The 10,290-nt window shown below is 32.4% G+C and overlaps 2 protein-coding genes across 2 annotated transcripts; both read left to right on the top strand.

The window, feature by feature from the left end:
* The first annotated feature begins 1,707 nt into the window (after positions 1-1,707).
* Positions 1,708-6,020, top strand: LOC137836030 (probable polygalacturonase At3g15720). Its single transcript, XM_068644835.1, has 10 exons — positions 1,708-1,960; positions 2,096-2,218; positions 2,312-2,449; positions 2,931-3,101; positions 3,234-3,257; positions 3,803-4,010; positions 4,134-4,215; positions 5,030-5,138; positions 5,265-5,381; positions 5,483-6,020. The coding sequence occupies exons 1-10, from the start codon at positions 1,958-1,960 to the stop codon at positions 5,711-5,713; spliced, it is 1,206 nt and encodes a 401-aa protein (XP_068500936.1). The 5' UTR covers positions 1,708-1,957; the 3' UTR covers positions 5,714-6,020.
* Positions 6,021-6,568: 548 nt separating this feature from the next.
* LOC137836031 (RHOMBOID-like protein 5) lies at positions 6,569-10,270 on the top strand. Its single transcript, XM_068644836.1, has 5 exons — positions 6,569-7,041; positions 7,755-7,918; positions 8,271-8,446; positions 9,110-9,366; positions 9,465-10,270. Exons 1-5 carry the CDS (start codon positions 6,767-6,769, stop codon positions 9,541-9,543), a joined length of 951 nt encoding a protein of 316 aa, XP_068500937.1. The 5' UTR covers positions 6,569-6,766; the 3' UTR covers positions 9,544-10,270.
* Positions 10,271-10,290: the final 20 nt, after the last annotated feature.

The raw sequence follows: 10,290 nt of genomic DNA, 5'->3' as shown, positions 1-10,290 counted from the left end.
AATACATTATATTTGTTTTTAATGCACTTTTTTAGAAAATACATTTTTTTGTAATGTTAGTGTAATTTCATTTGGTATTTCTTGAAATGGAATTTTTTTATTATTTCAAATTTGGACAAGTTATACATGTTGAATACAATTTCAATGAAATTTAATATTTCAAATACAACTTCAGAATATTTGTTTTTTATCCATTTCATTTTTATATATTGAATTTTAATATTATTTTCATTATATTCTACTTTGTTTATCTATTTTTATTGTAAAACCACCAATGTTGACAAATTAAATAATAAAATGATGTAGTATTAATTATATCTAAATAACAATTTTTCATTAAAACTACATCTCATTTTTTAAATGACTTTTAGTTTATATTTTTACAAATTATGGAAGTTATAAAAAATGAATTTTAACTAATTTATACAAAATTATATTTTATTTATATAAGTACTTTCATTATAAAAAATTATATTAATTGTTTTAGAAATGGATTGTTTTAACTTTTAAAAGAAGAAGTAATTAAGGAAAAATGTTATGTTTTTTTTAGGAAAGCACATATAGCAATTGTAATTTTTTAATATGCATTTTCTTTTCTTAAAAAACACATAAAAAAGATTTTGAATAGAAAAGGAATTAATATATATTCCAATCGTCATGGCCATGTGCAAATTAAATCATTGAATTGAAGTCAAAACGCAAAAACGCAAAACCCTAAATCCAAATCTAGAATGAAGCGTGGATTTGGGCATGTTCAACCTTAGGAGAATTCATTTTTACGTTATAATATCTTTTATATTATTCTATAAATAACGAAAAAAAAAATCATTTATTGATTTATTTTCCACTTAATGCACGGTGATTGAAAAAAGTATATTTATTTTCTTTAGCATGTCAACATAAGATTACCATATATAATAAGTAAATATTCTTATAAATATTTTTAAAGTCTAATATTGCAGATCTTATAAATATTTTTAAGTCTAATAGTGCAGATCTTACATCGTAAAATATATAAAATTAGTTTATAATATGTCAATTTTTGTAAGATTAAGTTATAAATATCTAGTTTCACCAGTTGAGAAATCTACGTATCACACACTAATATGACACGAACATAGACATATTCAGTTTTTTGTTTGTAGCATAAGAATGTTTCTAATGGATGTTCAAAATGATTTGTTCTTACTTTTATAGTCATAATAAAAATTTATACAATAGAATTTTTAGAAAATTAATGTATTTTTCCTTTTTAAAATTGTATTAGAACACGGGCTAGAATTGTCAGAAATCCAACAAATAATTGGACACTTTTCATCTATACGGACACCATTTAAAAGACGTTCGAGCCTCATAGGGTGTAATTGTTAAATTATAAATATATAGTTAAATGTAGGAGTTAACATGAAAAATATTAAAGATCCAATTATATTTTGATGAAATTTTTTTGTTTTTCCATAATTATATTTCATTTGAAGGAATATACTGAAGAATATTTTCATATATTTATGGACAAGAACGTGGTTTGAAATCAAAGTATAAGTTTTTTTTCAACCAAAAGTTAGCAATCTTTTGACATATTTACCAAAGTTTACTATTGAGTGTAAATGAAGGAGCTTCGTAATGTTGGTTCAGAAGAAAGCGTAGAGAGGTGCATTTGGTTCATGTGCTTACTGTAAAAACAATGTCTTAGTCTTCACAACCCATGTGTTTTCCAATTAGATTGTGTGCACTTTCATTTTCTGCAACTCCATTATATGTCTCAATTAATATTATAGTAAAACCAAACGTATCTTTATCACTAAAATGAACCCAATTTAACGTCTAAAATCTGCTTTCAAATACACAGATTCTATAGCTACTCCTTATATATATATATATAGAAGAAGAAACTGGGTACGTACATTGCATATATCAGTGTGTGAATCTTCAAGAACACTGAAAATTTGGATATAATATGGTTAGAATCTCACAATGTCACATTCTATTATATGCTGCAGTGACTTCACTGATGCTGTTTGATTTGTATATATAACGTTCTTACAGTGTAATTAATAAAGTCTTATTTGTCATGGAAAATGTTCATTTCATGCAGGAATTTTTCTTCACTGTTTTGATCATTCTGAGTGTTATTGCACCCGGATTGAGCAGCACAACAACTACTTTCAATGTTTTGCAATATGGAGCAGTTGGAGATGGACAAACCAATGATTCCCCAGTAAATTACAATCATTATATTTTAGTTTTCACAAATTATTAATTTCTTCCATTTTAAACCTGTTAATTATGCCTTTCTGATAATCTTCAACAGGCCTTTCTGAAGGCATGGAAAGACGTTTGCCAGAGCAAGTCACACATATCTCAGCTCATCATACCAGCAAAAAGGACATTCATGCTCAAGCCTACTACCTTCAGTGGTCCATGCAAATCTAATTATACCTACATTCAAGTAAATATAAGTGAATGCAAGTTTCACTTTATGAGTCAGGTTTTGTAAAGTTGGCTGGTCTTATAAGGTCATATCACAAAAACCTCGAACATGTTTCATATGATTGAATTAAACTTAAAAGTCACTTTTTAAAATTTATTTTAGTAATCCAGAATACTCATTCTCATGTACTATCATCCATCAACCTTTACAAATGGTTAAAACGCATAGCAAATAAACATTAACTTCACTGTTTCAACTTTCATGCAAACTACACTCAAAGACAGATATTTATGTATGATCAACTAATGATTTGGATTGCCTTGTGGTAAGAAGTTAGTTATGATAGTATACATAGAGAGTGTAATCCTACCTCGACTAGAGATTAAGATATTTCAAACTTAAATCCATTTCGTAATAATAGTTTACAAGCCAAAAATGCACGAAAGATCCTAAATTGAGTCATTTCATGATAAAAATTGAAGTGTTTGTGAGACCTCAGCTTTCAGGGAACATTGTTGCACCAAAGACAAAATCTGAATATTCTGGATTCCACACGAACACATGGCTTGGCTTCTCATTCATCGATGGTTTAATTATCAGTGGAAAAGGGTCCATTGATGGTCGAGGCTCTATCTGGTGGCAACAACCTTGCTTAGGAAATTCACAACCTGTAAGTAAATAGTTACTACTTTTCTTTCTCTTTTTTTTTTCTCAGTTTTGCTTTCGTTTTGACCACATAATTCCTCATTCTATTATTTAACAATATAGCCCAAATTTTTATGACTTCTATTTTCTTTTTCAGGGCACAACATGCCGTCCACCAACAGTGAGTAATATCTCTTGATACTTTCATTATCTAAATAATGATTCAAGCTTATTGTCACAATCATTGTTGTTTTTTTCATAAGGTTTATTAGCACATACACTAACACACAAATACTAATACAAGATGAACAAATACTGATACAACACGGGCACATAGATACATACCATCTCTAAATTAATGTATAAAATCCAACAAATATTTTTTCAATTGAAAATTTTATGACTTTTTTACGAGTGTCATTGTTTGATACGAACACGCCATTTAAAAAGTGTGTCTAAACCTCATAGGGTTTACCTGATATTAGGGTTTACCTGATATTATCAGCATAGTGTGACAACTTTGATTTCCTTCAAATTAGAATCAGTTTTTTTATACTGAAAAAACGCATTTGAGAACCAAAATCTAAATCCACCCTTGTACATATTCCTTGTTACACCTAATAAATGGATTGTTTTCTCAACACATGCATAATCAACACTGTTTTCTCAAATATTTTCATCTTATTTTGTTTTGATAAGCACAAACACATCTTTGTGGATGCACAGGCAGTAACATTCAACAGATGCAACCGACTTCAACTGAAAGGATATACAAGTATTAACCCTGCAAGAAGCCACATGACTCTAACTAGCTGCCAGAAAGGCACCCTCTCTAACCTGCGTCTGGTTGCTCCTGGAACAAGTCCTAATACCGATGGCATTGATATTTCTGGCTCTAGAGACATTCAAGTACTCAATTCTTCTATTGCAACAGGTAATGAACTTTACATCTGCATGTAATTTTACACCCAAATTTGTTGGTAAAATCTTTCAACTTCTCTGTTTCCTATAACATGATTATGGCTGTTATACAAATGGCATGATGGTTTAACTGCAGGTGATGATTGCATTGCTATTAGTGCTGGATCCTCCAAGATCACAATATCTGGTATAACATGTGGTCCAGGCCATGGTATCAGGTTAGTTAGTATTTCGGTGTATTAATGCTTTGAAATCCTATTATCCCTTTGCTTTGGCTTGGGTTTCACATAACTAAGACTTTTGTTCACTAGTTCCTCAGTAAGACAAGACATTCATATATCAGCTCTGTGAAAATTTATGAGATTCAGACACTTATCTTAAATGGCGTGTCCGTGACGTATCGAACACGGACATTTCTACGACATTTTTACGAAATTCGTAGAACATGTATCAATAAAATGTCCAATTCAAAAAATATTTGTTGGATTTTTGACAATCCTATCACGGTTCTAACATAATTTTAAAAAGAAAAAATACATTAATTTTTTAAAATCTCAAACTTATTATATAACCTTTTTTATTATGATTATAAAAATAAGAAACAAATCCTTTTGAATCAGTCATGAAAAATATCTTTCTGCCCAAAAAAAAATCTGAAACATACTCTCGTGCATATAAATCTTTATTGTCAATTAATATAATTCATAATTATAAAATATATAGATTTGTATTCCCGTGTCTTACACTTTAGAAATTATATGTATCTCTGTGTCCGTGTCGTATCAGTGTCTGTGTCAGTGTTTTACAGTGAAAACAAGTCTAGATTTTACATTAATTGATGGAAACAATACATTAATAGAACACTCGGTTTTTTTTTTTTAACCCAAAAATGTAATTCTTTGACCCACAAATCCAATTATCAATGATAATTTTTATATAATCCCCCACTTGTTTGGGAGATATGTGTGCTTCCCCAATGGGTATCATGTTCCTTTACTACTTTCTGATGAAGGAATCACATTTTTTTTGTAGCATTGGATCATTGGGAACACGTGGAGAGACCGACATTGTAGAGGACGTGCATGTGGAGAATTGTACTTTGACTGAAACATTAACTGGAGTAAGAATCAAGACATGGCAGGTAATTGACCACATAAAAAAAAACAATGCTAATTACTAAAACATATTTTGGTTACATGCAAAAGTTCTGCAACTTGTCATCATCATGTTGAATATAATAGACTTGGTATTCTATTTTTTGCATTAGGGTGGTGCTGGATTTGCTAGGAGGATCTCGTTTGAAAAGATCAAGTTTGTTCGAGCCAATAACCCCATTATCATTGACCAGTTTTATTGCCCTCATAGATCGGACTGCCAAAACAAGGTAGCACAAGAAGATAATAACCTACCCAATTTGACTGTTTATCATAACTAACATTTTACTCCAAAAATTTACTAACTTTTTCATGTTGTTTCTCTTGAAAGACTCAATCAATCAAGGTAAGTGATATAACTTACAAAGGAATTGTTGGGACATCATTGACGGACAAAGCAATCAATTTGAGCTGTGATGAAAACGTGGGATGCTCCAACATTGTGCTTGATCATGTTTATATAACTTCTGCAGTTCCAGGGCAGAAGGTTTTCTCCTTTTGCCATAATGCACATGGAACAGCCACCCACACCAAACCATCCGTAAAGTGTCTGCTCAAGTAGCCCTTCCACAACAATTCATCTGTGGTTGTCTTCTTCAGAATTGGCATATATGTTTGTTGCATTTTCATTTTCTTTTTCTTTTGATCATAGAGGTGATAATCATGTAAAAGATTTGTGTTTTAAATAGTATTATCAGAATAAAATAGAGTTATACTTGTTTGACGGACCATCGATAATATATTCTCTCATGCACGAGTTGTCACTTTCGATGAGGATGTGTGTTGGAGATCTCACCTCAATTAGATGAAGATATTTCATCATTATATATGTGAATGCAAATCTCACATTATAAGCTGATTTTTTATGATGTTGTTAACCTTAAAATCCACTTCTTTTTTTATCAGCAAAGAATGAAATTAAATTAAGAGAGATACAAAAGGGGTATCCCAACCCTTTTACATAAACTAAACCACAATAAGAATCTCTAAAAATAAAGAAATGAACAAACACCCCAAAAATGCATAAGCTAGACATCCTATTCCAGCTAGCACCGTGCTGGTATTAGAATACTATAAGCACTACATTGTACGTGTAATATTGGTTATCTCCACCACCTCATTCACTTAAAATCCACTTCTTACTAATACTTAATATTATCCCAAATATTTGTTCACAACCACATTTTTTTCAATGTTTTAAAATAAAACAATAATATATTTAGTCAATAACATAAGGTTGTGAAAATACTATGCTGAATATTGTACGTGTCAAGTGATACGTATGATTAGTGATTAAGCCAATCAAATGTTGTCCTACTTTTGAGTTTTGTGTTTATTTTGCAACCAACTAATTACTAGACCGAAATAGATATTGAGATGCAAATGAGAATAAGAGAAAGAAAAAAGTTGAAGGTATGCAATATAATGTAATGGATGGTATAATATAATGTAACGAATTCTATAAGAAGGAAGCATGGTTACCTAATTTAACTGCTAGGCTAGCCAACGGCAAGGAGGGTGGGTAGATTGGTTGTTATTGCAGTTGCATGCCAACACAACAACATATTTCATTGTCTGTTTTTGTGTCTGTGTTGCAATCTACAATCCCAACAGCATGGGGAAGAGACCGCCGCACATGTCCGACATAGAGGCGGCACGGTACCCCCCACCGCCACCACCTACTTTCCACATGCCACAACCTCGTCTGTGGTTTTCATGGTTGGTGCCACTCATTTTTTTGGCCAACATTGCCATCTTCGTCTATACCATGTACGAGAATGATTGTCCTGCATACTCAAACGACGACTCTTGTCTTTTCACAAAGTATCTGGGCAGGTTCTCCTTCCAACCTTTCAGGGAAAACCCTCTTCTTGGCCCTGCCATCCGCACGTGAGAATAATTCTCTCCCTCTCTCACCCAAAGCTTTTCTGCATTCCTCACCATCATCGTGGATCACATTGAACCATCTGCATGAAACAATAATTTTCTCTTTGATTAAGGATGCATGCATCATCAGCAGATGATTTTTGTTGCTTGAGGTGTCACCTTAACTGAAATGTGCCAAGTTGATGCCTTGCACGAAAGCTTTTACAAAAAAATGCCTAGTTTATCATTATGTGTCTTCTTTCCATTGCTAACAATGCATGCATAATACACGGGTTGAAATAAGGATGCATGCATTAAGATAGATGATTGTTATTACTTGAGGTGTTAGCCTAACTGAGATGTCGAGTTGCATAGTTATACATAACATGAAAATTTGTATAAAAAAAAGATGCATGCATTATCCTAGTTTATCATTATGTGTCCTCTTTCCATTGCTAACAATGCATGATACCTGGGATAAAAATAAGAATGAATGAATTATCAGCATATGATTGTTGTTCACTTGAGGTGTCAGTTTAACTCCAATGTCAAGTTACATAATAATATTTAACACGAAAACTTAACAAGGATGCAGGCATCATCCTAGTTTATCATTATGTGTTCTCTTTCCATTGCTGACAATGCATGCATGATGCATAGCAATAAAAATAAAAGAATGTTGAGGTTCACCTTGGTTCTTCATTCATTAATGGGGCTCTTGTATTAACTTTCTGCAGGCTGCGGCTGTTAGGGGCCCTTGAAGAGGACCTAGTGGTGAAACGATATGAAGTATGGCGCTTCTTCTCCTGCATGTTTCTTCATGCTGGAGTCGTGCATTTACTGGCCAATATGTTCAGCCTTCTCTTCATAGGGGTTCGGCTTGAGAAAGAATTCGGATTTGGTAAGGCATGCTACTGAATTCTTTTTTTTATCAGTAAAGAATAAATAAAATAAAATGAAACATTTTAGAAGTGTTCCAACTCTTATACAAATAATTACAACATAAGTTTCTTATCTCCCAATCTGTTGGGTATACCACCAACATTACAATACATCAGCCACATTAACATACCATAACAAGATACAAGAACATGTCAATATACAATTACATCAACCCTCCAAAAGAACACATTCTCAAGACAATACACAAAAATCCAACAACTAAACCCGGTCTTTGCTAATGAATATTTTTACAGATTGAATTGAACCTCTATGATTTTCTTTAGTTAAATTCTTCTCTGTGGATTTGGCAGTGAGAATTGGACTCTTGTATATGATTTCTGGTATTGGCGGAAGTTTGCTATCTATTTTGCATTTGCAAGAAGCTAGATCTAGTACGGTGTCAGTTGGTGCATCTGGTGCACTTTTTGGTCTTCTGGGAGCCATGCTTTCTGAGCTTCTAACTAACTGGAGTATCTATGCAAATAAGGTACTTTATATAATCTGTCAGCATTGGAAGACAGTGAATATTAAGAAAATCAGAACTAATTCTCATTTTTTGGTGTAGATACAAAATGGACATTTGTAAAAGCAATAAGCAGATAATAGAAAATAAAGTAAAATAAAATAATGACAAGTAGGAAAACCTTCTCAACTTGAGAAATAAGAACTCACGGAACATATTTAGAAAATGTCTTCATTATGAAAGTAGGATTAGAGTAGTTGTTTCTCTCACTCTGTGAGGATAACACTAAATTTCACTCAAGAATGATGAAATACAAAGTCTCTCTAGCATCTTACTAGGATTTCTAATCTCAACATTATGGTGATTATCTATTCTAGTGAGATGCTAGTGAGACTTTGTATTCCATCTTTGCTGGGTGAGATTAAATATTATCTTCACAAAGTGAGAAAAACCAATATTATAATCCTATTTTCATAGTGGAGACATTTTCTAGTCTAGGTCACATGGATTTTACTTCTCAAGTTGAGAAAGTTTTCTCACATTTCATTATTCTCTTTTGCTCTATTTTCTTTTATCTGTTCATTACTTCCGCTAGTGTCCATTTTGTATCTACAACAAAGAGAGAGAATTAGTTCTGGTTTTTCCAAAGAGTGAAGAAAGACAAATTTTAATCCACACTCACTTCAGTGTGCAGCTCTTGCAAGCCTTTTGATCATTGTTGGCCTAAACTTGGCTGTTGGATTTCTACCTCATGTGGACAATTCAGCTCATGTTGGAGGGTTCTTGGCAGGATTCTTCCTCGGTTTTGTCCTTTTAATGCGCCCTCAATACGGATATGTAAATCGCAAATATATTCCTCCAGGATATGATGTGAAACGCAAATCAAAGTACAAATGCTATCAGTATTTCTTCCTGTTTGTGTCACTGATCATTCTAATTCTGGGGTAAATGGTTACAGTTTTCTTACATGTCAATTTTCACAATGCATGTTCATGCCTTGTATATCATCCATGAGCCTGATTCAATGACTACAACTTCACAGATTTGCATATGGCCTGGCCAAACTGTTTGTAGAAAATACAGCTCAGAAATATCCCTTCCTACAAAGTTATCCACGATGAAGGGTTCTGATTTCACACTCAGTTCTTCAAGTTTGCATGTACAAACTGAAAATCTTCCCTTTTAGAAGCTTTTACAACAGCACATAAAGTCTTGCAGAAACAGATAAATAAAGCTCCATCACTTTCTTTGGCCTAAGAGATCTGCATGATTTGCTGCAACTGCTGAGAATTTTGGTTTGAAATTCTTTCTTCTTCCCAGTTACATGATTGTTTATGCTAGATCCAGAAGAAAAGGGCAAAATCCAGTTCTTGAGAGATTAGACACTCTATACATGTATCAACTTGGCTTCTTATATGGATAGAAGAAATTCTTGAATGTTGACTTCCTAATTATCAGACCATGTGGAATAGTGCTAAAGTGTACTACCATCATTTATTCAAAACTGTTCTGTTTTCTACTTCCAGAATCAGCTTGTATGTAGATCTTATCACAACTGAATCCAAAAACAATGAATATAGTTCTTCCTTTTTTTGGTGGCGGAACTAATATCTCATCCAATAGAAAGGAAGAAAAGAAGGAAAAATCGAGGTTTAGATTTAATTTATTTCTTTGTTAAAGCTGGTAGTTACAAAACTAGCAAATTTACTGCACGATTTTTACACTTCTGGCACTTAGTAGTTAAAGATTTATTTTAAGGACAGAGTCCTTTGCTTCCTATTTTCCTGTACCTTGTCATTATATCAACCCTAATAATTCTTGATTAACTGAAAAATAATCAATGTCATGAAAAATGTAGTTATCAAGTT

Source organism: Phaseolus vulgaris, chromosome 5, assembly GCF_000499845.2.
Source record: "Phaseolus vulgaris cultivar G19833 chromosome 5, P. vulgaris v2.0, whole genome shotgun sequence".
Taxonomy (NCBI): domain Eukaryota; kingdom Viridiplantae; phylum Streptophyta; class Magnoliopsida; order Fabales; family Fabaceae; genus Phaseolus; species Phaseolus vulgaris.
Note: the sequence above shows the minus strand (reverse complement) of the source record. Positions and strands in the feature narration are given on the sequence as shown.

What these genes read in the sequence shown, in the direction of transcription:
- LOC137836030 (XM_068644835.1), top strand. An exon ending in GCTTAGGAAATTCACAACCT is followed by an intron (nt 3,102 to 3,233) that starts GTAAGTAAATAG and finishes TTTCTTTTTCAG; the next exon opens with GGCACAACATGCCGTCCACC. An exon ending in TAAGAATCAAGACATGGCAG is followed by an intron (nt 5,139 to 5,264) that starts GTAATTGACCAC and finishes TTTTTGCATTAG; the next exon opens with GGTGGTGCTGGATTTGCTAG.
- LOC137836031 (XM_068644836.1), top strand. Translation starts at nt 6,767, where the DNA reads ATGGGGAAGAGACCGCCGCACATGTCCGACATAGAGGCGGCACGGTAC. An exon ending in CTTGGCCCTGCCATCCGCAC is followed by an intron (nt 7,042 to 7,754) that starts GTGAGAATAATT and finishes AACTTTCTGCAG; the next exon opens with GCTGCGGCTGTTAGGGGCCC. An exon ending in CTGATCATTCTAATTCTGGG is followed by an intron (nt 9,367 to 9,464) that starts GTAAATGGTTAC and finishes ACAACTTCACAG; the next exon opens with ATTTGCATATGGCCTGGCCA.